The sequence below is a fragment of the Crocodylus siamensis genome, chromosome 9 (genome assembly GCF_052110815.1).
Source record: "Crocodylus siamensis isolate JL-2025a chromosome 9, ASM5211081v1, whole genome shotgun sequence".
In the NCBI taxonomy this organism is placed as follows: domain Eukaryota; kingdom Metazoa; phylum Chordata; order Crocodylia; family Crocodylidae; genus Crocodylus; species Crocodylus siamensis.
The window spans coordinates 59,664,354-59,689,758 of record NC_143403.1 but is presented as its reverse complement, the minus strand read 5'-3'; the positions used below and the strand labels follow the sequence as shown (position 1 = coordinate 59,689,758).

The window sequence follows — 25,405 nt, the reverse complement described above, 5'->3', positions numbered from 1 at the left end:
CACAGCCTGTGGAGCCAGCTAGCTTGAGAGTCTGGCAGCAAGGGGAGCAAGCTAGCTTCAAAGGCGGAAACCTTGGTCCCAACTCCTTGCCCATCAGGGTGGCAGGTCAATTTGTCAGCAACATGTTGCATGTTTTGGCATGTCCTGTATAGAATATGGGGGGTTTCAGGTCTGTGAAAATGATGTAGTTTTTTGCTGTTTTTCTCATTGCCAGACAAAGAATTTCTGAAAACTTGAATATAGTTGTGGAATCAAAGTTCACTGATTGGCTGGGTCTAGTGTGTTTTTCCTGAGGTCTCATTAGGTATTAAGGGAGCCTCCAAAGCTGCACCTATAAAGTTAGCAAGTGTGCCCATTTATGTTAGCAGTCAGATTTGTAGCAGACTTCTGTGCATATCTCTGCTGATGACTGGCTTGCATGCATAGAAGAAAGTTACTCAGATTTTGCAAGCGCAAGTTTGTGTCTTTGACACTCAGTTTAACTTCAGGTCCAATTCCCATGTCTAAGGAAAAATCTTCTCTTTGATACTGAATTACATCTAAAGTCTTCCAAATGTTGTTATTGATTCTTCAGAAGTTAATTTCAATATTTGGGTATTTTGATGGGGAAAGTACAGAAAAGAGCAACATTAGGGCTTCAAAAGTGTAAGGGTATTTTGAGGAGTAGAGAAAACTCTAAGCCAACTTGTAATTTATTACTGTGTGGAAAAGGCCTCAGATTTGTATATGTTGACCAAAAGAGAGAAAACTGGACCTGTTCCTTCCAGCTCAGCCTGTCTTATGTCAGTCTTAACATGATCCCCCCTGACCTGGTGGTGTTTCCTTGTAGGAACTGCCATTAACACGCACAAAAGAACATTGAGTTTGGCGTAACCGCTCCAGTCTGTGTGGAGCATTCTTGTCTTCACTGTAATGTTGATCCTAGCACACTGCTAGGTGTTGCTTTGCATTCATTGCCTAATTCTGAGAGTATACATTTAGTGAAATCATTATTTGCCATTATATTTTTAGGGCTTTTTTTTCTAAGTACAACAGTTACATTTTCTTTTTACAGAAGAATTTGTGCCTATAGTGACCTGTTATTTACTTTACTTAACTCCTGTTGAGACTGTTTTGATTTTGGTCTATGGTGCGTGCTTTATGTGAGGTGGTTTTGTATTTTGGGAGGGGAGGAGGTCAGACTTTCCCTTACTTTTATCCAAGTTAAAGAACTGAGATGAGGGCATATTTAGAATTCGTTGCAGAGATCATCTCCTTCTGTTAAGAGTCAAACTTGCTTCCATCACACCCTAATCTTGTTTTTCTGCTTCCAAATATCTATTTGACACTGCAAGATATTCTGCTTCCAATCTAAAATAGTTGCATCTTAAGACTAAAATTCTAAGAAATGTTATGGTAGAACCCAAAGTCACTTCATTTTTACAGTGATTCGTATTGGAACTTGTATTGATCCCAAGTTTTGCCTTAGCAAATCAAGGTCTTACTATTCTGATCAAATCCTTTTTAGTCTGACTTGATGAACATGTGGACACCGTGCATTTTACCACAGTGACATTCCAGGAAGCGAGTAAGATGACCATCCATTAGGAATAGTTTCCACTATTAAGAAATAAACCTGCAACAGTAGCTGCAATGCTTTCATCCTTGCAGTATCCAGTATCTTTCCAGCACTGTGGTGGATAAGTTCAGGTAATTTAACAGTATTAAATTGGCCTATGTGCGACTTCTAGGTGTGTTGGGCGGCTCTTTACTTTTCATCAGACCCTAAATGAGTAAAGATGGAATATGGGTCCTTGGGTTGACTTATTTTTTTACATTGTGTAATTGGAGCCTAATTCTACAACACACTTAGGCACATGCTTGGCATGGGTAAAGGAAAATCAGGTAAATAAGAATAGTCATGGATAAAGCAATTCCAGATGGTAAGGTGTCCGGCCAGGAGAAAGCTACTTCATCAGTGAGAGCAGTAGCTGGGTAGGGAATGCAGCGAGTGAAGGGACTGTACCTAATCTGGCTGTGTAAAGATATTGGGAAACCAGCCAAAGGAACTAGAACTTTTGGTGCAGGATGTGAAACCAGATATTCTCAAGGTAACAGAAATATTAGAGAGGAGCAATCATGGCTGAAACGGGCACGAAAGGGTGTGCTTGCTGTTTAGGAAAGGCAGATGTAAGGCTCAGCATGTTTGAGGTAGCATTATACGTTGATCTGGTAAAGACGTGAGAAAGCTTGAATGAAAATTTGTTTGGGTTGAAATTGTTGTGGAGAAGAATACGAAAAGCTGTACTGGAGTAGTACCAGGGGCCTGCTCGACCACCCTGGTCAAATTTGAATCTGCACAAAAGTCTCTAATTTGTTGGAGATCTATGAAGAATTGTCATTGAGAGACTAGGGTCTCAGTCATATTGGAGAAGAAATGCTGTTGATAATGGCAGCTGCCAATTATTTTTGTGTGTGACTGTAAGTGAGGTATTACCCATGGAGATAAGGAACCATTCATACGATTGTGTAAGACGTTGGTGAAACCTCATCTGGAATATGCTGTATAGTTCTGGTCAACAAAAGGGGCTCCTCGGGAGGTCAGGGAAGCGGAAAGCTTATCTTACAACAGCTAACTAAAAGTCTGGAAACTGAAGGCTGTAGGGGAGGATATGATTGCTTTCCTTAAATAGGCTGGTGGTAGGGTAAGCAGCAGAGAGGGAGAAAAGCTAAAGGACAGATGTTTGCACAGAAAATGGATTTAAACTGTCCTGAATTAATGTAAATTAGAAATTGGGGGTGAGATTCTGGAACAGCCTTTTAATAGGGATGGAGAGAGCAGTAAACCTACGTTTTTTGTGTTTAAGTCTAAACTTGATCAGTTGAGAATAGCCAGGGTTTGGACCCTAAACCCAAAGTGGTTTCTTCCAGTCTTGTTCCAAACACAGACAATGCGAGCAGTTCCACTGAATTCATTAACGTGTGCTTGAAGCTAAGTATGTCATTAAGCACCTTGCCTAATTGGGGCTTTAACTTATACGGTATCTTTCAGTCTAACAATGGGTATGTGCAATAAACAGGCCTGAATAAACTCTGGCACAGTTTGCGCCAGAGTTTATTGCTCCTGGGCGCACTGTTTGTAAATGTGCCCAAGACCACAGCATGTTGAGCTGGGGTGGAGCAGCTCTGGCTGCCAGGGGACCCCGGGGGTCAGCCCACCAGCCTGAGACTGCTCCAGCCCAGTTCAATGTGCTGTGGAGAGGGGCTGGCTGGTGCACAAAGGTACTTCAGGATGGGTCTCACTGGCAGGCAGCCCCTGCACTGCCCTTCCCCGCAGCACGGTGAGCTTGAATAACTCTGCTACTGTAGGCTAGTACTTGTGTCTGGCAGTGCTATCCTATGGTACAGTTAATTAGTTTACTTTGTCCTAATAGACTACTCATATAGACACTGACATTTTACTGTGGAGCTAATTAGGCACCTCATGTAGACCTCTGGTCCTAGATCCTTATTAAAGCTAGAAAGAAGTAATTATTTAGTTTATAATAAAACCAATCAGCTTTCATAGATTATGACGTGTGACAAACAGGTATCAGGTCACAATATTAACAGTATTCGAGGTAGACTTTAAAAGCAGCACAGTGGCAGATGCATCTCCCTCCTTTAGACATGTTCAGCTTGGTTTTAAAACCTGCATCTTGGTCCACACATCCACGTTGGGACTTCTCCTTTGGTTTCTTTCTGTCTGTCTGCAGCTGAGCATGCATAGCTCTGATTTGTTTCTGTGCAAGCTGCTTGCACACCTGCTGCGCCTCCTTCTGGAAGGGTCTAATGCTCCTCCATTACGGCTAGAAATTAAGTCCTTTCTTTTCTTTTAGAGTGGTTGGCGGCTTTGAGACTCTGACAGCAATGGAGAATGTTGACAGCGATCCAAAAACAGACCGTCCCAAGGTACTTCTTTCAATAAAAAAAGGTTACTAGAGAAAGGAAGAGCCTTTATGTCCCTGGGTGCATTGTGTAGCAGCTTGTCGCTGCTTTATTTTTAAAATGGAACTTCAGGAAAATAAAACCTCACCAATTAGCAAATTCCAGTCACTTTTTTCTGTTCCCAGGAGGAAATACGAATAGAGTCAACAACTGTTTTTGTTGATCCGTATGAAGAGGCAGATGCTCAGGTGAGGATGAAATAATTTGTTTTATAGATCTGCAAATACAGGTTCTGGCCTGGAATTTTTCATTTTCCCAGTGACCTTAGCAGTGGCCCTTCGGCAATGCAGACTCCTCCTCTGCCTTCCTCTCCTGTTCATCCATTTCACTTTGTGTACAGATAAGGATTAAACTGCTGGGGCTTGGGGTTGCTGCGTTTGCCAGAAGCATTGCCAGTTTTTTCAGTAGATGATGGCTGGAAAAGAACACTGGGGATGATTCCCCATACACTGTACTTACAAGGGCTCCCCCTTCAAGGCCTCACAGTATTAGGCAGCCACAGATGACAGGTACTACCTGCTAGGGCTGCACGGAGCTTCAGTTGCCGATTTGATTCGGCCGTATTCAGTGGCCGAATCTCTGAATCGAATCGGGAGATGCTTTAATCTCTCCGAATTGAATCAGAATCACAGTCAAATGGGTCGCCAACTGGTTGGAGGGCCGCACCCAGAGGGTGGTAGTGGATGGGTTCTTCTCGACCTGGAAGGACGTGGGCAGTGGGGTTCCGCAGGGCTCGGTCCTCGGGCCCGCACTGTTCAACATCTTCATCAGAGACTTGGATGAGGGGGTAGAAAGCACCCTGTTCAAGTTTGCTGATGACACTAAGATGTGGGGGGATGTGGGTGCACTAGAAGGGTGCAATAGGCTACAAGCTGACCTTGACAGGTTGCAACGGTGGGCGGATGAGAATAGGATGGGGTTTAACACTGATAAGTGCAAGGTGTTGCACATGGGGAGGAAGAACCGGCACCACACTTACAGGTTGGGGAACTCCCCTCTTGCCAGCACGGAGATGGAAAAGGATCTTGGAGTCGTCATTGACTCCACGATGAACATGGGCCGGCAGTGTGGGGAGGCAGTCAAGAAGGCCAACCGTACCCTGTCATGCATCCACAGATGCATCTCGAGCAGGTCCAGGGAGGTGATCCTCCCCCTCTATGCGGCACTGGTCAGGCCACAGCTGGAGTACTGCGTCCAGTTCTGGGCGCCACACTTCAAGAGGGACGTGGACGATATGGAAAGAGTCCAGAGGAGGGCCACTCGTATGATCAGGGGTCAGCAGGGCAGGCCTTATGAGGAGAGGCTACGGGACCTGAACCTGTTTAGCCTCCACAAGAGAAGGTTAAGGGGGGACCTTGTGGCCTGCTACAAACTGGTCAGGGGGGATCAGCAGGTATTGGGGGAGTCCCTGTTCCCCCGTGCGCTGCCAGGAGTGACCAGGAATAATGGTTTAGATTAGATATTAGGAGGCGCTACTTCACAGTCAGGGCGGCTAGGGCCTGGAACCAGCTTCCAGGGGAAGTGGTGCAGGCTCCTAGCCTAGGGATTTTTAAAAGGAAGTTAGATGAGAACCTTGCCGGGGTCATCTGACCCCGGTGCTCTTTCCTGCCAAGGCAGGGGGTCGGACTAGATGATCTACCTAGGTCCCTTCCGACTCTAGCTACTATGAAACTATAAGAATCCTTCAAATCTGTTCGGGGAGATTCGGAAAGATTTGTCAATTCAGATATAGATATAGCTTTAAATGTTTTTTCTACATACCTCCAGGATGGAGTGTCCCACAGAAGTGGGGGGGCTCCCCAGCACACTCAGCAGACCTGGAAATGGACCAGAAACAATTCCAGTCCATTTCTGAGTCTGCTGGGCAAGTGTGCTGGGGGTCCTGTCCCCAGCTCAGCGACTGGTACCTCCTGGGTCTGGGGGGGCACCTGGGTTCCCCCTCTGGCCTATCACCAAGCTGGCGGGGGGCAGCACACTCCCCTGCAGATCCATAAGTGGACTGGAAGTATTTCCAGTCCACTTCCAGGTTTGCTGCCGAGCACATGGAGGGCCCCACCACACTCCTGGGGGATGCTTCATCCACCCAGCATCACAGCGTTCATGAGCTGCACCTGGTACCTGGAGGGATGTAGAAAAAACATTTAAACCTGTACCCATGTCCAAATCAGTGATTCTCTGAATTAGCATTGAATCTTCAGATTCGGATTCAGCCAAATCAAATTGTGGACAGTGATCTGAATCAACTAATTGAATCACTGTCCCTGATTCGGGCCGAATCCAAATCAAATGGGGCCTATTTCGCACATCCCTACTACCTGCAGTGGAGAGATGGCCACTGCAAATTCATTTGTAGTGGCTCTCCTGGGATATGCATATCTAAGTGGCCCTTATAAGTATAGCAGTGCTGTGCAGTACTTCTAAAGTGACTTCCAGCTTCAAAGCATTCTAGACATTGTCTTCTACCCTTTGAACTGACTCTGGCAACATGCTCCAATAGTCATTTTTTGTAGGTTGCTGCTGAAAGAGAGAAAGCACAACAAGAGGAAGAAGCAGCCAAAACTAAAGCTCAGCCTGTGGTGACAAAGAAAGAGACCCAGGCTCCCAAGACTTACCGGCAAGGGATAGGGAAGTACATTAACATGGCTGCAATGTAAGTCTCCTGCACTACTGTGCTTTGTTTAGCTTTTTGCCCTGGGAACTATCCTCCTTTCTGTGGCACTACCCCTACCTAGTGATCTTGCTCAGGGTTTGTGTGGAGATGCAGTAACGTATCTGATGTCTGCTTTATGCCACTGGACTTTGCATGCTGTATGCACCATAGCAATGCATGTTCCATCAGGTTCCATTGTCATAGGAGTAACAGCGCAAATACTTTTTCAGAAGGGCTGACTTGGAAACAACTGTTTTGATCAACACTAATGTGCCTGTATAGGCTTCAGAATTGCATACATTTTCTTGCTGTTAGATACCTTTTGAAGAGGATCCTTTACTTCAGTTCTTGGACAGGGCCTGAATTGAAGCTTTTGTCTTTCCCCTTCTAAAGAAGTTATTGCTAACTCCAAAAGTATCATTTTTTTGCCTGCACTTTGAGCTGCTGTTGGTTTTAGCAGCCTTTCACTGCTGTAGTGACAGCACAGAACCCTCATATCATGCACAGCTTTACAAGTGTCTTGGAAAAATTAAAAAGAATTTTTACCAGCCTTCCACAGATTTGCTGTCACACTTGTATGTTCCCTGAACATAGGACAGTGTGCGGACAGCTGATTGTTCTGCATACATGTATCAGTGCACAGTTATGAAACTGAGGTGACATGAGATGTTTTAGCATGCATGCAAAAACATTTGAGCTTTTAAACATTCGAGTTACAAACCTTTGATGATTGCTTCTAATTTAAAATGATCTTGGAATTCAGGTGAGACTGACATGGATTTCATCTTCCACCCTGTTACTGTGGGAACAGGGAGGGAAACTTGCTGGATTAATGGTCAGTGCTGGCTGGGCCAAGGAGTCTGGGGGCTTTTTTCACTAACTTTCTTCTACAAAAATGTGAAATTTAGTCTCTAATGAACCCTCTGGTGTTACTCTGGAGCCTGCTGGCTACTTGGACCTAATCCTAATGGTACTTTGGGACCTGACAAGCTAACACATTTCCACAGGATTTACAGACTGTATTTAAGAGGTCAGGAATGGCAATGTGCTGTTGTGGGTCAGGGTGAAGGTATGACAACAAAAATGGGTAGGATGGGGAAAACCTGCTGTGGGCCTAGTTGGCTGCCAAACCCTTCTGTTTGCTGCTCTTCCCCTACCTACAGAGGCAGTTCACTTTTGTGCAAGCAGCCTTGTACATTCCTGTGGCTCTGCTTGAACACCTGTCCTGCCTAGATTTACTTCTGTTGTGCCCTTAGCCATTGATTCAAGCCTGGAACCATCTCCCAAGGTGCCAAGCAGCTTTGCCCTGATGAGCTGCCCCAAATCTTCCTCTCTTCAGCATCCCTGTGCATTAGATGCAGTGGGCTTGGCTCTAGTCTAGATCATACCAGGAAGAGAACAGGCTTCAGCAGCTTTAGCCCTCCTAACGGTAATAGTCACTGATTGTTGTTTTTCCTTTGGATGCAGGAAGCGAACAGCAGAAGAGGATGGGCCTTCAACCAGTGCAGCTGTGAAGAAAGAGAAAAAGAGTGCAGGCTTTGGGGACTTCAGTTCCTGGTAGCACAGTGGGGAGCCTGTCACTGGAGAAGTACAGCAGAAGAGAGCCTCCTACTAGCCCCAGAGAGCCTGACAGACAGGCTGTCCCGGGGAGGGAAGTCACAAGCCCCCCCTTCCAGTGGGGAAGAAAATCACTGCTTTGTTAAAGCTCATTAATGCAGCTTTGTGTTCTAGAGAGTGATGTTCCTCCAACTGCATCTACCTCGAAGGCCTTTTTGTTGTGGTGTTTTTATAGCCGTGGAGTGGGCAGCCCTACTATTCTTTCAAACCATTGCCTCTTTAGGGCCTCTTTCTTTGCCTCGCTGTCTGGCCGATTAAGCAGAACCATGTAACATGGGGACAGCAGCTTGCTATGCCTTTTTCAGATCACCACTTGCAAATGAGATAGGTTACTACGGCCAAGGGCAGGAAAGGGGCAGCTCAGCTCTAGAGCAGGGGGTGGGGTTAGGTGAGTAGGTCTTTGCTGGAACTGTGGACTCCTGGTTTTTCTTCACTGCGCTTTGGTCCCCTTTTGAACCCTTGTTCTGGCCCAGGATTGCTGGATAGATCTGTCTGCAGTCCTACCTCCTAATAGGCTTATAGACTACTGTCTTTCCATACAAATCTTCCTCCTCTTGACCAAATAGAGTAATTGCTGCAGCCATCCAGTTCGCTCTAGCCTGAGAATCAAATGTTGTGTGCCTGAAGGTGTCTCTCCCTACCTTAACATGGCTTTCAGGAGTTGAGTAGAAATTTTACTATCTGACTGTAAATAATACATTTCTATTGGGCATTTTCATATTTTATTTTAGGAGAAGTCTCCATTTATACAGAATTTCAATAAAAACTTTGGGTGAAATGTTTTCATTATCATTCTTTGATTTTCTGTTGACCATTTATGACTGTTGTTCAATGATCATTTTCCAAGACTGTAGCATTACAAAGGTCTTACCAGGAAATGATTCACCCATACTTTATAAAAGGTACTTACAAAGAAAGCTGAGTTCTTCACGGATATGCTGATGATTTTCTGTTAAATTATAGGAAGTTCAAGCTATCTTGAAAGAATAACGGGGATTTTTGTTTTTTGCAGTGCATGAATTTGAAAATAACAAACAACCGTCTAGATCAACACAAGGAACATTCTGGTATTTCCCCTCAAAATGACTCTCTTGTGTGTTTGTTCCTTCTGGCCTAGCTTTTTTTTTTTTTTTCTCCTAGTAAATCTTTGCTCATCCCTCCTGTTTGACTGCCATTGTAGTACATGTTTAGTTGCAAAGCTCACAAGTATTACAGTACCTGGTTTCCTTTGGGTACTTTCCAGTTCTGTTCTGTGCTGGCAGCGTTATACAAGGTTTCTTCCATTCAGAGATTTCCCTGCAGCATAGGTGTCCTTCACTGCAAAAACTAAGCTGGCAAAAAGGGATAAATATGAGTATTAGATTAGATGTTGGCAGGAAATCTACATATTGGAGATGTCAGTCAAGCAAGTATCATATAGGCATTGGGGACCCCTGACAGCATACTGTTTTTATTGATTTCACACATTTTCATTTGCTTTGTGTTGGTTTTCATAAGTCACCTTCCACCTCACAGTGCATTTGTTACTGTGGAAATAATCAAATTAGAATATACTGCTTCTATAGATGTTACTGAGCTTTGTCTAAAGTCAGCTGTTATATAATAGCTTGAAAAGTAGATCATTGGTAGAAAGATTGGTGCTGATGCGATTGTAGAAGTGCATAGTACTTCATGCTGGCTCAAGCACTGCTTTACCATTGCAGGAGGAGCTGGATTTATTAGCACAAGCTACTTATTAAGGACTCCTGGTAAGTTAGGATTCCTTATTATGGACTTTAACAGCATCAGCTCCTCCACAGCTGCAGAGAGAACCACATGCCCAAGGCTTCCTGGCAGAAGAACATGCTCAGGCACAATTATCTGAAAAGGTCTGTCCATATCCTTGCTGGCTAAATGGATATGGGGTTGCTGTCATTCAAAATAAAGTCTGACAACTGAGAGCATAGTACAAGGCCCACCTATTTACTAAAGCTTTTCCCTACTATAATCAACAGTGGAGGTGGCAGGGGGAAGGAGAAAGCAGCTTTCTGGAGCTTAGAAAGGGCAAGGGACAGAGTCCTCTAAGCTCTGCCCTGGGGACTGAATTTCCTTGTTAGATATCGGGCACTAGAGGGAATGTAGGCAGCAGCAGTGAGGCTTTACCTGCCAGTTGACCCTAATCACAGTCTTGTTCCTTGCCCCACTTTTCCTTGTTTGCAGACACTAGCAAGTTTGATATTTTAATTGCCGAAAAGATCTTGGCACAAGTTTGTGGTGACATTCAGGAAGTTAAATGCTTTTCTTGGTATCACATGGGGAGTCAGCGGCTTGGCTGAGATTTGAACAAACTTGTTTTCCAGCATAAGGAATACATACTATGACATAACAGGGCAACCGAAGTGTGGTGGGGAGGGTTTCTTTGCCATAGCTGTGTGATCACAACTGCAGCAGCAGCAGTGGCTGGAAGTCACTGCTGTCCGTGTGTGTGTGGCAGCTACCCTGGGCACCAAGCTGCATTCTTACACTGCCAAATGTATGAACTACTTAAAACACCCAACTGCAGTCAGGAGGGCCAAATACATAGATACGATTCCTGCCCCTCTGCTTCAGACAGTCTTCCCATAGTGTGCTGGGGCTATTAATGAAAATTGCACACCTAGTCTAAACAAGGTTCCACAACCCAAAATTGCACTATGTAGTAAAGAGATTAAATCCAGAAGGTGGCTCATTGAATTGAAATTCAGTTTCAGAGGGGAAGAGTGGCTGTGCTTAGACATTTGTAGCTTGGCAAACCAGAATCAAAACACTATCAACTGCCAGGGGTAGATGTATGAAACTACTTTTGCTTTTAGTTAAATTAGCTGGGACTGAGCCCAGGATGTGCCACCCTTTTGGGAGTAGCTTCACACAGATGGCTGAGCAGTTGGGATGCTCCAGCTGCTGTCTATGCCAGCTCTCACTGGTTCTCCCTCCTGTTTTTTTCCTTTCTTTTTTTGGGGGGTGGGGACTTTTATTCCTGGTGCCCTCCTGGAGCATGGATACTGGGACTTGTCCTTTTAGGATTATATCTGTGTTCCTTTTTCTCTTGCTGTTTACCTGCCCCATCTCTTTTATCTTTTCCCTTTGTATTAAATATTCTTGGGTGAGAAGAGAGCGTACAGGGGATTTTTAGATGAGCCAAGTACAGTACCTCATTTGCATGCAAGAGACAACAGTAAACCTTTTTCACTTTGCATTGTGACAGAGGCCAAGAGAGAGGTTGGTGGGTGGGGAGTGCTTTTACTGCCTAGCCGCAGTACCGCATTTACAGCATATCAATAAGGTGGCTAAAAGCCATGTACAAGAGAGTGGCGAAAGGAAGCATCAAACAAACAAACGTAGTGATCACTCCCTCTCCCAGCCCTGGGAGGGGTCAGGTTAAAAGTAAAAAGAGCCTTGCACTTACCATGCTGCCTGTGTTGTGTGGTTAAACAGAGACATTCAGACTTCAGTACTACCAGGCCCATTTCCCACAGTTCAATCCAAACATACAGCCAGATGTGCACAAATCAGCAGTTCAGAGCTAAGCTACCCACTCCAGGCTTCCTCACTTGACCAGATGCTGCCTGCCATTGTGCCCTGTCAAAACTGGACTCTGGGCAGCAGGAAGGAAGAGCCCAGCTTGGGTGGCAGCTGTTACTGGGTGCACACCTGCAATCACTGCACACTGAGCTCTCTTTTTAGTCACTGGAGGATATTTGGCTATGTTACCAAACCATCAAATGTAGCATTGAGAGAAGAAGTGCCCTAGACATCAGTGTCTTACAGATCCAAAACCCTGGCAGGACAAACCAGGAGGAGGAGGGTGATAGGTTTCAGCAGCAGCTTCCTCACCTCCAAGGCTTGGAGATTTCTTTGAAACTTTGCATGGAGCAACAGAGACCGAGCAGTTTGACAAGTGAGATGGATTTGCCTTGCCCAATGGGCCTTTTCCTGCCCATCCATGATGGGCTTTCATAGGAGTTTGTGCCGCTCTTAAAATTAGCTTAAAGCCCTTGCCTCCTTGTCATTTCTCTGTGAGGAACTGCTCACGTGGACAGATGCCCTGAGGGGGGATGTCAGGCTGTTCCTTGGAGCACGTCCTGCCCATTCCTCTGTCTAGTTGGTGTTCTCACAGCAGCTGATGGGGCAGGGACGGAGGGGAGCTGGAGCTGCTCTGAACTGGCTGGCAAAGACCACACGGCTGATGGCTGAGAACATATTTGTGCTTCCCACCACCCTGCTTTCTGCAGCAGCAGCAGCTTGTCTGCCTCTACAGCTTCACTGCAGTCCTTTCCCCTGTGGGGTGGCCCTAGCCAAGGCAAACTCTGCCAGCCTTCAGCATGTCCATCAGACAGCTGCAAGCCGGGCTGCCTTGGCCCCAAACCTTGAGAAGAAATGCTTTGGCTCACGCTGCTCTCTTGCTCTAGCAGCCCATCACAGCTGCTGCTTTCGTCACCTGGTACGCAGCCCAGCTCCCTCCGGGGTACCTGCCTGCATGGAGGTGCACATTTCTAAGGCCATTGTTGGTGCTCAGAAAGAGCAAAGGAGCGAGAGCTGATGGAAACCAGGCACAGATCAGGCAGTTTCTGGGTCTCCTGCCAAAGCACCGCAGGCCAGAGTCTGAGCAGAGCTGGCTCGTCATGCGAATGCTGGCACCAGGCAGGGAGCGTGCTTGGCTCGCTTCACCCATGACTCTCCTCAGACCAAACAGGCTGAAGCTGCTGGAGGCGAGAGGCACGTCTGAGTAGTCACAGACCACTATTCTGGCCTCAGGCAGCCTTGCTGTTCATGGCTGAGAATAGCTGACCAGAGAGCCCCTTGGAGCTGCTCAGAGCTGCCTGTTTGCAGAGATGCAAGTGATGGAGTCCTCAGTCTGGGCTTTGAGGCCAGTTTCCTTTGAAAAACCATGGTCGGCAGCCCTTCAGCTGGGATGCAGGCATAGGAAATAGGAAATCCGCTCTCCCTCAGCCTCGGCACTCTCTTAGTAAATGATTTTCCAGCCAAGTCTGGTCTCTCTCAGCGTGATGTGTGAGAGCTTTAGCCTTTGGATTTTAAATGAAGTTGAATTCCCACTGCAGTGACTCACCTGTTTGCATCCAAGGCTGTCTCTGAAGACAGTGGCAGGAAGGAGGAAGTGTCGCATCACCCCAGAGCCTGTGCTAAGCTTTTTGCCTTTGCCAGCAAGGGAAAGAAGCTTCTGGTAATCCCCCCCCTGTCCCCCCAACCTCAGAAGAAAATGCCCACTGCCAGGGGAAGGTGGAGGAACAGTCACATTTTGTGCAGCTGACAAGGCTGTTTGGAGGATCTGGTGCGAATTAATGCACTTTTCCTGCCTTTAGCCTTGCAGACTTGAAGAGAGCAAGATAAAGGCAGTAGCTAGAAATATCTTACAGCAGCTGCAGCGTGGTCCCATACAGATTTACTGGGAGGAAGTGATTCTTTGGGTGAAGGTGCCAGCATTCAGTTGAATAGCTGCCCTCTTGGCCAGCTGGGACCTGCACCGGGAGAATATGTCTCCCTTTCTGGGGCTGGGCTGCAAAGCAAAGGCCATGGGAGGTGTTCAGAATTGAGCAGGAGGATTGCTACGCCTTTGAGCATGGACCTGCCCGCCCCCGAGAGGTTTCCAGAAACCAGCCATGACTCCATCTGAACAAAGTACTTGTGCAGTTAACAAGCGTGCCACCAAACGGCCTCTCCGTGCTTTCCCGTGTGTTGCCCTCCAATTCCAGTCTGCACTGCTACTGACTTGTACGTGCGCACTCCCGCCTGGGCTTCACCATAACCTCAAAGATCTTCCTGGAGCCTCCTGCCTTGGCAGGGACAGCCGGTGGCGGGATGGGCTGGGCGCACACCCTTCACTCCCATGGAAGCCAGAGGAATTCATGCTTGTGCCACTGAGGACAACGTTCAGCAACTTGGGCGCTCCCTGCCTCTCAGGGACTTGAGACAGAAGGCCTGAATGGCTGGTTTACAACCACGGCTTGTGTAAGACATACAGGGGCCCTGGGTGTATCATCACTCACAACCATTAGGGGGGAAGAACCCCTAGCTACCACCTAAACCAACAATAAGCCTGCTCTTCAAGTCAGCAAGTCTGTCTGCCTCCTTCCGGTAATGAGCTGGAGGAAGAAGTGACACAGACCTCTTGCTATTTCTGCAGGTAGCATGCTCGCCCCCCCCCCCCCCCCGAGTACACAAGTCTATTCCGATCACTTCTCCTGTTCCGCTCTCCCTGCGTTACACTGTCATCATCCTACTTTACTGCACTGTACAGGAGCTCTGTCCTTTGCTTTGTTTTTGTTTGTTTGTTTGTTTGAAAGAAAAATCCATTCACAACCGACTCAGTGCAATTTCTAGAGATAGAAAATCCTATTGGCCACAGCACTGTATTCTGTGGCATCTTAGTCTGCATCTAATTTACATGTCATTTAATTTCCTGCTGTTCAGCAAACTGCAGATCAGGGGAGCTTGGGGAAAGATGCAGATACATTTTCCCCATGCAGTTTAGAATCAACAATTATTCCAGTCGGCTCTGCCCAACCAACTCTGCTTCATGTCTGAGAGCAAACTAAACATTTGTATAATTTATTTCCCACTTCCAGGCCTCTGCCCCTACAATAACTGCAGTCTAGCCACAATTGCTAGACAACCCCGTTTACAGTGAATTTCCATGATGGCTTTTCACCTGCATGCCCTCAGTCTTGCTTATTCAGCACTACAGAAGTTGCATCAGACTGAGTTACACAAACCTATATATGAACTATCAGCACTTCCCAACCTGTGGTATGAGTATCACCAGTGGTACACAGACAACCTGTCAGTGGCATGCATTAACAGATTTATTATAATTAATTTATCTGCCAGAAATGTACTGGTGGTACTTAAGGTTGCATTGCTTTAAATTGGTGGTGTGCAATCTGACAGAGTTTGGGAACTGCTGAACGAGACCTTGCAATGCTACCATCTCCCAACACCCTTCCTGACCATACAGTTGTTCCAGTAAGACAGCACAAACCCCCTCGCCTCTTGAATATCTCCCATCTCTTTCTCACCTTCCTGTGACTTGTCTGCACATACAGGAAAGATAAAGGTGCAAACAGTCAAATAAGTGGATTGTTTCAAATTGTTCATTTAAGCCCAGCTAGGAGAAGCCGATGGTACTGGCAGGAGGAACTTTCAGCAGGGGAAGACAGTACATGGAAAGGATACCACCCGTCGTGGATCCGATACAGAAGGGCACTAAGCAACCTCGGCTTCCTTTGCAGCTGTTGGGTGCTGCAGGCATTGAAGAGGGAGCCAATGAAGCCAGGTTCACAGCTAGCGTGCAGAAGTGATCCAGCTCAAGTCACCTACCAATGAGTTTGTTACACAACATTACTGGAAACCACCTCCACCTCTCCCAGTTGTCAACCTCCTCATCGCTGTCTGGAATACAACAGACTAACAGGAAAGCTCATGCCAGGAAACCGGCTTGCTTTTTTTTTAAAAAAAACAACCAACAACCCTACCAAACACCACCACCATTTTTTCTTTGGGGAGGCAAATAATCTATAAATCCTGCTGACAGCAGGAAAGGGAGCCAGCCAACTTCCCTGGGCAACAATGGGTTACCACATGGGACAAAGTCCAGGGGAATTTCTCACTTCCTTTCTTTCTTCAGGGAGTTAATTTTTTATCTTGCCGTTCTAACCACCCTGCCTCGCGACTGTGAAGAGGAGGGCGGAAGCCAAGATCCATATCTACAATAGCCTGGCTCCCTCTTCCCGAAAGAGAAACTTCACTGCGCACACAAAAATCAGACCTTAAACAAAATGTGTATGGCATGTGCTCCACCCTGGTTATAACAGAAGGGCCTTGCATCCCAGCTCCCAGGCCAAGAATTCAGCTTGATACTGGTATCAATTTCTTTTTTTATCCCCAACACTCTACATCCTCCTGTTTTTATGAGCTGGACCCCCATGTAATGCTCCATCTTTCTAGCATCACCCCACCAAGCACTTGTTCTTCAGTCTTCTACCCTGGAACCTGTGTCACAAGAGCAGTGGAACTAGACAGTGCAACAAGCCTAAAGAGAAAAGTCCCAGGGTTTGTATGGTGCTGTAGAGCTGGGATGCGAAGTGCAATATCAGGGCGGGATGCAACAGCAGGATAAAATGCAGCCGATTTGGGCCCGCTCCATTCTGAGGCTGTGTCAGGACAAAAAAGGTCAAGCTGCAGGGTTGTACAGCTGATCAGGCGTTACAAACATAAGCTAAGCGCCTGGCTGGGAAGACTACGGACTCTATGGAAACGTGCATCGGTGAGATGCAAGTTGCCAGCATAGACCTCAGCCACATTTGGTGGCTTCCCAATCATGAGCGACGTGCAGAAGTATGCAGTGCGAGGCCAGGTGCAGCACGCCCACTTGACAGGAAACTGGCACAGTATTGGGAAAGCACTGTAACACCCCACACACAGGGAGCCTGGCATGCAGCAGCTTCTGCAAGGAAGGTATGCTAAAAATCAAGTTCTTGGGATTTAGGATTTAGCCATTAGGATTTAAGGCATATCCAGGATTAAGAGACACTTGAGCAGGGACTTTAAGGGTCTAAATTTTGGATTTAAGCAGCTAAACTGCCATTTTAGGCACCCACATCTCTTTGAGACTCTAGTCCCTAGTGTCTAATCCCCGGTCAGCTATACTGTAATATGGATGCACAGTGAGAGCAGAGCTAAGCTACATTCAGTCGTAGCCAATGTCTGCACTGCAGCTGGAGGTGGGACTGTGGTAGGATAGAGTTATCTGATCTAGCTTTAGTCCAGCTACCTCAGGTACCAACAGCAGTGATGCCACACTGGCAGGTTTCAGCAGAGGTGAAACCATCCAAATGCAGGGATGCGCCATACAAATAGGTGTCCAGGGTCCCCAGCAGGCTTGTACAGCCAATCCTAAAGCCTTGGCTACCATGACTTACGTCACTGTTGTTGATACGCAGACCACGTGGAGTAAAACTAGGTAGCTGTGCCCACAATTGCTGAATTCACATCTTCTGGCTGCATTGGAAACAGGTTCTTTATTTGCATTTCTTGACTCCGCAGAATCATACACTACATTAAGACAAGCACCCCCCGTGTTCAAAGGCTGCCGTTTAGCTTAACATTAGTTCACTAGTGCAATGCTTATATCTGCCAGCTGTGGCAATAAACTACAGCCTGTGCCAGCTAATGACAGGACCACAAAACATGTGGTTTGGTGGAAATCTACAGAGGTTACAGCCTTCTTGCTCCAGCTCACAGGATATTGCTTAAACTTCGGTCTGATGAAACACTCAGCTGGAGAGAACCCGAATTCTGTAGCCTTTTCCTGTGCAGACAGCAATGGGCTTCCTCCCATATAAATCAATCCCACATAAATCAATCCCAGTATGTTTTCTGTCCCAGATGAAAAGTGCTGGCAGCCAGTTCACCACCACCAAGAAAAATACAATAGCAATAGCAAATGTTAAACCTTGCCCGCTCCCAAACCTGATGCTTTGGGAAGCGCTACTCAACTTGGCACATCCCCCAGGCTACCATGAGAAATCCTGCTTGAAAGGTTAGAGACAGACTGGGAACTGGACAACCTGGGCTGTTCTCTTTGAACAGTGGGGAGCTTTCAGCTCTGCTAGCCACTCGGCTGCTCTGTCAATAGATTAGTCATTTGACCTTTCCTCGGGTTTTCAAAATGCTTTTGCATACAATGTTCCTGTGATGGATGGAAGTGGTCTCATACCCCTTCTACAGCCGAGACAGAGAAGTGAACAGGTTTGCCTAAGCGTAATGTGTTTTTTTTATATTTACTTTTCTTGCAATTTTTTTAAATATGAAAACAGTTAAAAATAAGAGTTCCCAGAACTTCCAGTTGCCAATAAGGCATCAAGTGGCTGTTAACATTAGTAATCAAAGTGCAACTTAGACCTTACACTTCTTGGCTAGTGCACTAACAGCTTCCATTACCTCCTTCAGCACCAACTGCATCAGAGAGCTAACCAAGTAAATGGCTTTCTGGGAAACTAGCCCACTTGCGCTGCTAACAAGTTCCACCTCCAGAACCAGGCAGCTTCTTTTTTCAGAGCAGGCCATCCTGCTCGTCTCTGGAGAGAAGCCGCCAGGGGAAGTTGCCTGTACAGAGCAGCAATATCCTCTCTATGCATACGAACATTGCACGCTTTGCTGGGGAAAGCTGGTGGAGACTTGCCCCAACAGCTCAAGCAATAGTCTAACCTGCCAGAGACAAAGGAGGAATCTACAGAGGAGGAAGGTATGACCACTGAAGCTCTGAAAAATCCTGCCATTTGGCCAGCAATCAACAACAGATGTTGCCTTTTGCTTCTGAATACTAGGTCAGTGCTAGCAGATTGCAGGCATTTTCCTTTGAGTAGATGTAGTGGAATATTTTCACCTTTCTATTATTCACTAAAGCTTTCAGACAGAGAACAAGTAAAGCAAGATTGGCTTCTCCAAGAACCTGCAACTGTTTCTGTTTTGGGTCTCCCACTACAGAAAGGTTGTGGACAAATTGGAGAGAATCCAGCAGAGGGCAACAGAAGTGGAGAGGGGGCTGGGACACATGATTTATGAGGAGAGGCTGAGGGAACTGGGCTTATTTAGCCTAGAGAAGACTGAGAGGGGATTTTATAGCAGCCTTCAACTACCTGAAGGGGACTGCGAGAGAAGATGGAGCTGGACTGTTCGCAGCTGTGGCAGATGACAATGGTCTCAAGTTGCAGCAAGGGAGGATTAGGTTAGATATTAGGAAGAACTTTCTCACTAGGAGGGTAGTAAAACACTGGAACAGGTAATGCAGAGAGGTTGTGGACTCTTCATCCTTGGGAGGTTTTCAAAACCCAACTAGACAAAGCCTTGGCTGGGATGATCTAGTTGGGGATGGTCCTGCTTTGAGCAGGGGGTTGGACTAGGTGACCTCCTGAGGTCCCTTGCAACCCTAATTTCCTATGATTTCTATGAAAGTTGTCAAGTTTTATCCTACTTTTTTTGCACTGTAGACAGAAAATTACAATGATTGTTAGGCAAGGTTCTTTGGGTAGATGTGATCTCTTTTATTAGAACAACTGAGTCTAATAAAACTCAGTTGGTTTAATAAAAGAGATCACATCTACCCAAAAGACCTTGCCCGCCTGTGTCCTTAGACCAACGCAGCTACAAGCGAAAACCCAGCAATGATGGTTAGATACATTTCTGCTGAAGAAGCGATCAAGGCAAAAGAAAGGAGCATTACGATTGAGGAATGTTTCCTTGGACTTTTGAATGTAACAGACTGTTGGCTCTGGAATGATAAAAGCGCTCCTTGAACGATTAAAAGACATGGGAATCTCAATGATTTAAAAGGCCATGGTTACAACAGCAGGACACACATGAGCAGCAAACAGTGGAGATCAGAAGCAAATCTGAAACCTTAACAACACAGCAGTTGTTTTAATTTCCTACTCAGCGTTTCTATGAGTTGCTGCACTGAAGCCATGGTATTTTTCAACATGGTTCCCAGTGTCTGTACTTCTTTTGTGGCCCTGCTGCAGTCCTGGGCTAGGGACAGACATTACACATAAACCAGTTTAAGTGATCAGAAACTGGTTTAAACCTGTAACAGAACAGATGTCTAGTGCACATAAACTAGTTCGAAAATGGCCGAAACCAGTTTGAGATAAACCTGGTTGAATATAGTATCAGACTTAACTGATTTAGGTTAAACCCGTTCATACAATGTCTGTCCCAGATCCCTTGCTGGTTCAAGCTACATCAGACTCCCCCCCCAGCATCCCAGCATGCTCTCTGGACTGGGCAGGGCCTCTCTGCACCACAGCAGAGCTGGCCCCTCCCTGGCTGGAGCTCAGCAGTTACTGCAGGCATCTGCCTGGCTTCTGCTCCCCCACTCCCCTCTACCTTACACAGACACACAGCATTAGCTAGCACAGTGATCTCCAAACTTTTTTGATCACACACCCCTATCAGTAAAAAATGTCTAAGCACACACACCCAATATATGTATATTTATAGAAATAGAAGTTCTAATATTTTCTTCCTGCACCCCAATGGATCATCTTGCACACCCCCTGGGGTGCATGTACCCCACTTTGGAGACCACTGAGCTAGTGAACCACATGCTACAGTCCATGCTGTGGCAGACTGGACAAAGGCACAATCAACAGGTAGCTGGTAACGTCCCTCTGTTGTTTTCTTAATTGGGTGATAAACACTGAGTTAGGGAGATAAACACTTTGCTATCAATGCCTCACTGGGCTGGTGGGAAGTGGGGGACCCCACCCTAATCACAGCATCCTGCCAGGGCCTGGTCATCCTGTCAGCTCAGCATTGGGGAAGGGAAGGGAGGGCTGCTCTAGCACCCCCGGCTTCTAGCCTGAGCCACTGCAGGCATGTGCCTGCATGTCTGGGATGTCTGTGTAGTTACAAACTGATTCAGCCTAGCCAGGTTAAACTAGCCTGCAAAGACTGACTCAAATTCAGGCTCAGGCTTTTTGAATGTCTGTCTCTAGCCCTGGGGTATAATGCACTGACATAAGACCAGCCTGTTTCCAAAAACTCTCAAATGAAACAAGATGCATAGACTGAATTGATGCAATCCACATATTTCACTCTCAAGTTTCAGGCATCCATGACACACTATTTTCAGTTGCCAGCAATTCAAACCTAAAGGAATCTACAGGAATCAAAATACAAAGCCAAGCCAAAATACCGGTTTACAAAATTTGTAGCGATAAATACTTGCACAGCATAGAACTGTGGCATAATAGTGCTATGGCTATGACAGCACAACAAACCTAACAACTTCAGTGCATTTTGATTTTATATCAACAATAATTGCCTTTAAAAATACATAGAAAAAATGCGAGGTCTAATAGGAAAACCTACAACTCCCATCTCTATAGTGAGCTGCCAATAACCAAGATTGGCTTGCTCCACAGTGCCTCTACTTTCAAGATGGGGGTCAGACAATATCAGCCCTCTATTCCTACCTATACACTCATGGTTAAAGTCCTCTCTTCCAAGCAGGTCTTTCCACACAGACCTGGATAGGTTAGAGAAGTGGGCGGATCTGAACAGGATATGGTTCAACAAGGACAAGTGCAGAGTGCTGTACCTGGGGCGAGGGAACCAGCATTATGGTTATAGGTTAGGGGCTGCCCCTCTCAGCAGCACAGAGGCAGAGAGGGATCTTGGAGTCAGGATTGACTCCAGGATGAATATGAGTCGCCAATGCGACGAAGCAAGAGGCAGAGCCAACCGCACCCTGTCCTGCATCAACAGGGGCATCACTAACAGGTCCAGACAGGTCTTGCCCCCCTCTATGCGGCGCTGGTCAGGCCGCAGCTGGAGTCCTGTGTCCAGTTCTGGGCTCCGCACTTCAAGAGGGACATGGAGAACCTGGAAAGGGTCCAGAGGAGGCCACTCGTATGGTTGAGGTCCTCTGTGGCCAGCCCTATGAGAAGAGGCTGAGGGACCTGAATCTCTTCGGTCTCTACAAGAGAAGACTGGGGAGCGGGAACTTGTGGCTGCCTACAACCTTATCGGGGCCACCAGCAGGGACTCGGGGAAATCTGTTCCCCAGGGCCCCCCTTGGAGTCACCAGGAACAATGGCCACAAGCTGAGGGAGGAGAGGTTTAGGTTGGATATTAGGAAGAACTACTTCACTGTAAGGGTGGCCGGAGCCTGGAATAGGCTTCCCAGAGAGGTGGTGTTCTCACCTTCCCCAGAAATCTTCAAGAGGAGACTGGACAGGCACCTGGCTGGGGTCTTATGACCCCTCCCACCCCCGACGCTCCTTCCTGCCCATGGCGGGGGGGTCAGACTCGATCTGTCCCTTCCCACTCATTGACTCTTCAGCAGAGAGTTGTAGCTTTGACTCTTTACAAGCCCTTTGCAAAGGAGGTGAGAGCCTTCTTATATTTGATAGCCTTCCTTGTTAGAAGAGGTTCAGAGATGCAACTGATGGTCCCTTTTACCTCAAGTGGTAAATGGCTAATGGAAAAAACAAGGGAAAGACTTCAGGGTTGAGACCAAACCCAGGTCTTCAGTAACAGCACTAAACAATCAGACATGTATCTTGCCTCCCTGGCTGCATCACACTATCACTTCAAGAGTAGAAGTACAGAGCTTGCTGAGCTCACCAAGCTGGAAGCCTGGTGGTTAGGGTGCCATCCTAACCACCTAGGTAAGAGCTACAGGGTTGAACCCTTTCATGCTAAAAAGACAGTTGGACTTGGGTGTCTCTAGAGGTCCAGAAACAGGGGATACTGTTCTGTCTGGATTAAGGGTCTGTGGGATATGGGTATCCATCTGGGTACAGATGGGCTTATGAGCCTCTGCCTTTTTATGGGTGCAGAGGTAAGCAAGCAGGCCAACAGCAAGGCTTTGGTTAGCCCCAGAGGCAAGTGATCTCCCAAAGCCTCCCACCTCCACAAGGTTTCTGAGGCCGACAGTGAACCTTGGCCATTTTACTGCCATGAAGGCACATGTCAAGAGTCGCAGAAGACCGGGGCCTTGTCTGACAGCACAGCAGTATAGTGCCCTACATCCCAGCAGGGCAGCCCAGGTTCCTAGCCCAGGCCACAAGGCGGGGGTTCCTCATGTTTTCCTTCCCTACCTGCTTAACAGAAAATGCAAAACCTCCCAGCCATGTGCCTGGCATTTCAAGACTTCAGAGTAGACTCCCCTCAAGCTAAAAGTGATCACCCCAGGCCACTAACCTACAGGGGATGCCTAAGGGGAAAGTGTGTGGTCACACAGGAGGTTGGAGACAGAGGACTCCAATCACCTGGGGATTCAAACCCTTAGTCCCTGCCACTCAGGACACTGCTATAGCCACCAAACTAACAGCTAAGCCAGAGGGCTTTGCCTTCTAGCCCTTCCCTCAGAGCTAGGCCACTAGGCACCCTGGATGGCAAGATTCATGGCATGTAAAGGACCATACCAACTAGAGCGCTTGCCTCTGTGACTCAAAAGCCAGGCAACGTCAGCCTGCTCTCAGCTTTACCAACTTTCCTGTGCCATTGTCTATTTACGCCCAGGACTTGGCACTACAAGGCAGAATCAGTTGGCACAATATGTAGGCCAACAAAGAGAGCAGCCTTCCAGGTCTTGGGAACAGCTCCAAAAGACACAAGGCACCAAAGGAAGAGCCCTGCCTTTGGGCAGCTGGCACCAGCAGAGCTCAAACCTACCAGGCTGTGCTCTACAGACCATACTGGAACCACTAGACCACAAGGCAGGCGCCAAGCCCAGGCCTCTCCAGGGCTCCCCTTGAGGTGACGCCAGTGGGCTGTTCATTCAGCAAGGTGCAAGGGCACAGGAAGAGAGCCAGGCCCACAGCCAGCTGGCAAAGGGAGACGTGGCCAGATGAGGCCAAGTGTACACTTCCAACAAAGACCCCAACAGGTGGCTCCCCCAGTGCTCGGCCTCAGAAGGAAGAGCATGGCTTGAGCTAGTTAACAGTATAGTTCAGGGACAGGGACAGCTGTCCAGTAGGAACTGGGCTAAGCCCACTAAATCACAGAATCTGAAATCCATCTGAGCAAGCAATCATGGCATGAAAGTCCCCTTATCCTATTACCAGGCCTGTGGCCTATGCAGTCCTCTAAAAGCTGTCGTTCTCTTCAGGCCTTTCAGACAGTGGCTTGGCACCCTGCCTAGCTCACCTCCTCTCTACAAGCCTTTTTAAGTACAGCCACTGACCAGCTCCTGTACAGCCTAATGCAGTGCTCACCACAAGGGGTTCATTAGCTTCTCAATGCCTCTGTCCTGTTAAAGGCCCCTGCTGAGTTAGGTCTCATAACAAGCATTGTCATTGTCTGGTTCCTACTCAGATGCCTGTTCAGTGCTGCATGCAGCTCTTAATCAAGCCCAGCTCTGACTCACCCTCCACTGAGCTCAGAAGCTGCTGCCTTGATGACTTCATCCTCTTGAAATAGAAAGCTGGTAAGGAAACAGTCTACCCCTCTACTTTATACCCATATAAATACACACAGACACAACCCCCAACTCCAGTTGCCAGGGGATTGTCAGAACCTAAAGGAAGTAACTGACCTTTTGTCTCTTCTCCCCAGAGCAAGCAGCACATACTCAAATACAAACATGCCACATGCCAACCTGATGGAAAGAAGGAGGGTTCTTCCATCAACACAGCTTTTCTCTTCGCCATCCAATGCACCCCGGGGGCTGCAGCCAGCGTGCCGGACAAGGAACAGACTGGTGCTATTGGGGAATGCAGAGGGGACAGAATAACTTGCCTCATCTGCTCCCTCTGTCTTCTCCCCTTTTCTCCTCTCTTGCCACTTCCCTTTGTGTAAAAACAGCAGCAGACCCCAACAGCTTCAAATTTTGAATGTAGAGTTTTAACACATGATATTTAGGGCTGCTTGTGTCCGCAGGGAAGGGCTGTTCAGACTACTACAAAGCCCTGATCAAATTTGGCTATGAAATTCTTCAAAGCATGACGCCAAAGTGACAGAATCCTACAGCCCTCTGGGACGATGGTGGGTTCCTGAGAACTGAGCAGCTGTGGTCATTATTCCAGCCAGGCCAGAGTAGCTATTCAGGGGATAATTACGCCCGTTTCCCTTGCATGTTCTGTTAAACAGAGCTCTCCTTTCCTCGGAAGCTAGTGTCACTGGTTTACAGCATCAACATTTTAACATGGAAAGAGATCAGACAGGATAAGAGCCCAAGTTCTCAAACAAGTAACAACACTGCTGAACAGTCTCAAGACAACGTGCATCTGCTACAGCTCTGATGAATTACTAACAGTAATAGCGTTTCATAGACATCAGAAAAGTATCTGAAGGCATATTCACCTGTGTAACAAAAACTTCAGTTCCCATTAAACTATTGAAATAGTGACTGGCTAATAGAATACAATTGGTGACAAAAACGAACAACAACACTAATAGGGATAGGTTAACAGTTTATTCATACAGATTTCTATGCATCTGGGTGACAGAACAAAGATCAGATGCATGATTGATTAGTTTAGCATATGATTTGCCCTCTAGCTAGGGACTACCTCCTGCATTGGCAATGGGACAGACTTCACAATCCAAGATGTCTTTTCCACTTCTTGCTACTGCAATCTGAATTCTGATCTTTGTTGTTTCACTGGAAGCCCAGAGCCACCTCATTAA

The 25,405-nt window shown here is 47.0% G+C and overlaps 1 protein-coding gene across 2 annotated transcripts in view; it reads left to right on the top strand.

Moving 5' to 3' along the window:
- PPIL2 (peptidylprolyl isomerase like 2) overlaps nt 1–9,015 on the top strand; it is a 126,258-nt gene extending 117,243 nt beyond the window's left edge. Inside the window, exons 17-20 of one of the 2 annotated variants that reach the window (XM_090062832.1) lie at nt 3,858–3,930; nt 4,092–4,154; nt 6,477–6,616; nt 8,084–8,312. In XM_090062832.1, the coding sequence (XP_089918958.1) occupies nt 3,858–3,930; nt 4,092–4,154; nt 6,477–6,616; nt 8,084–8,177 (370 nt within the window). In that variant the 3' untranslated portion in view covers nt 8,178–8,312. Of the gene's footprint in view, nt 1–3,857; nt 3,931–4,091; nt 4,155–6,476; nt 6,617–8,083 lie in introns of both variants that reach the window. The other variant, XM_090062831.1, reaches the window with a different exon arrangement.
- The last annotated feature ends 16,390 nt before the right edge of the window (nt 9,016–25,405 follow it).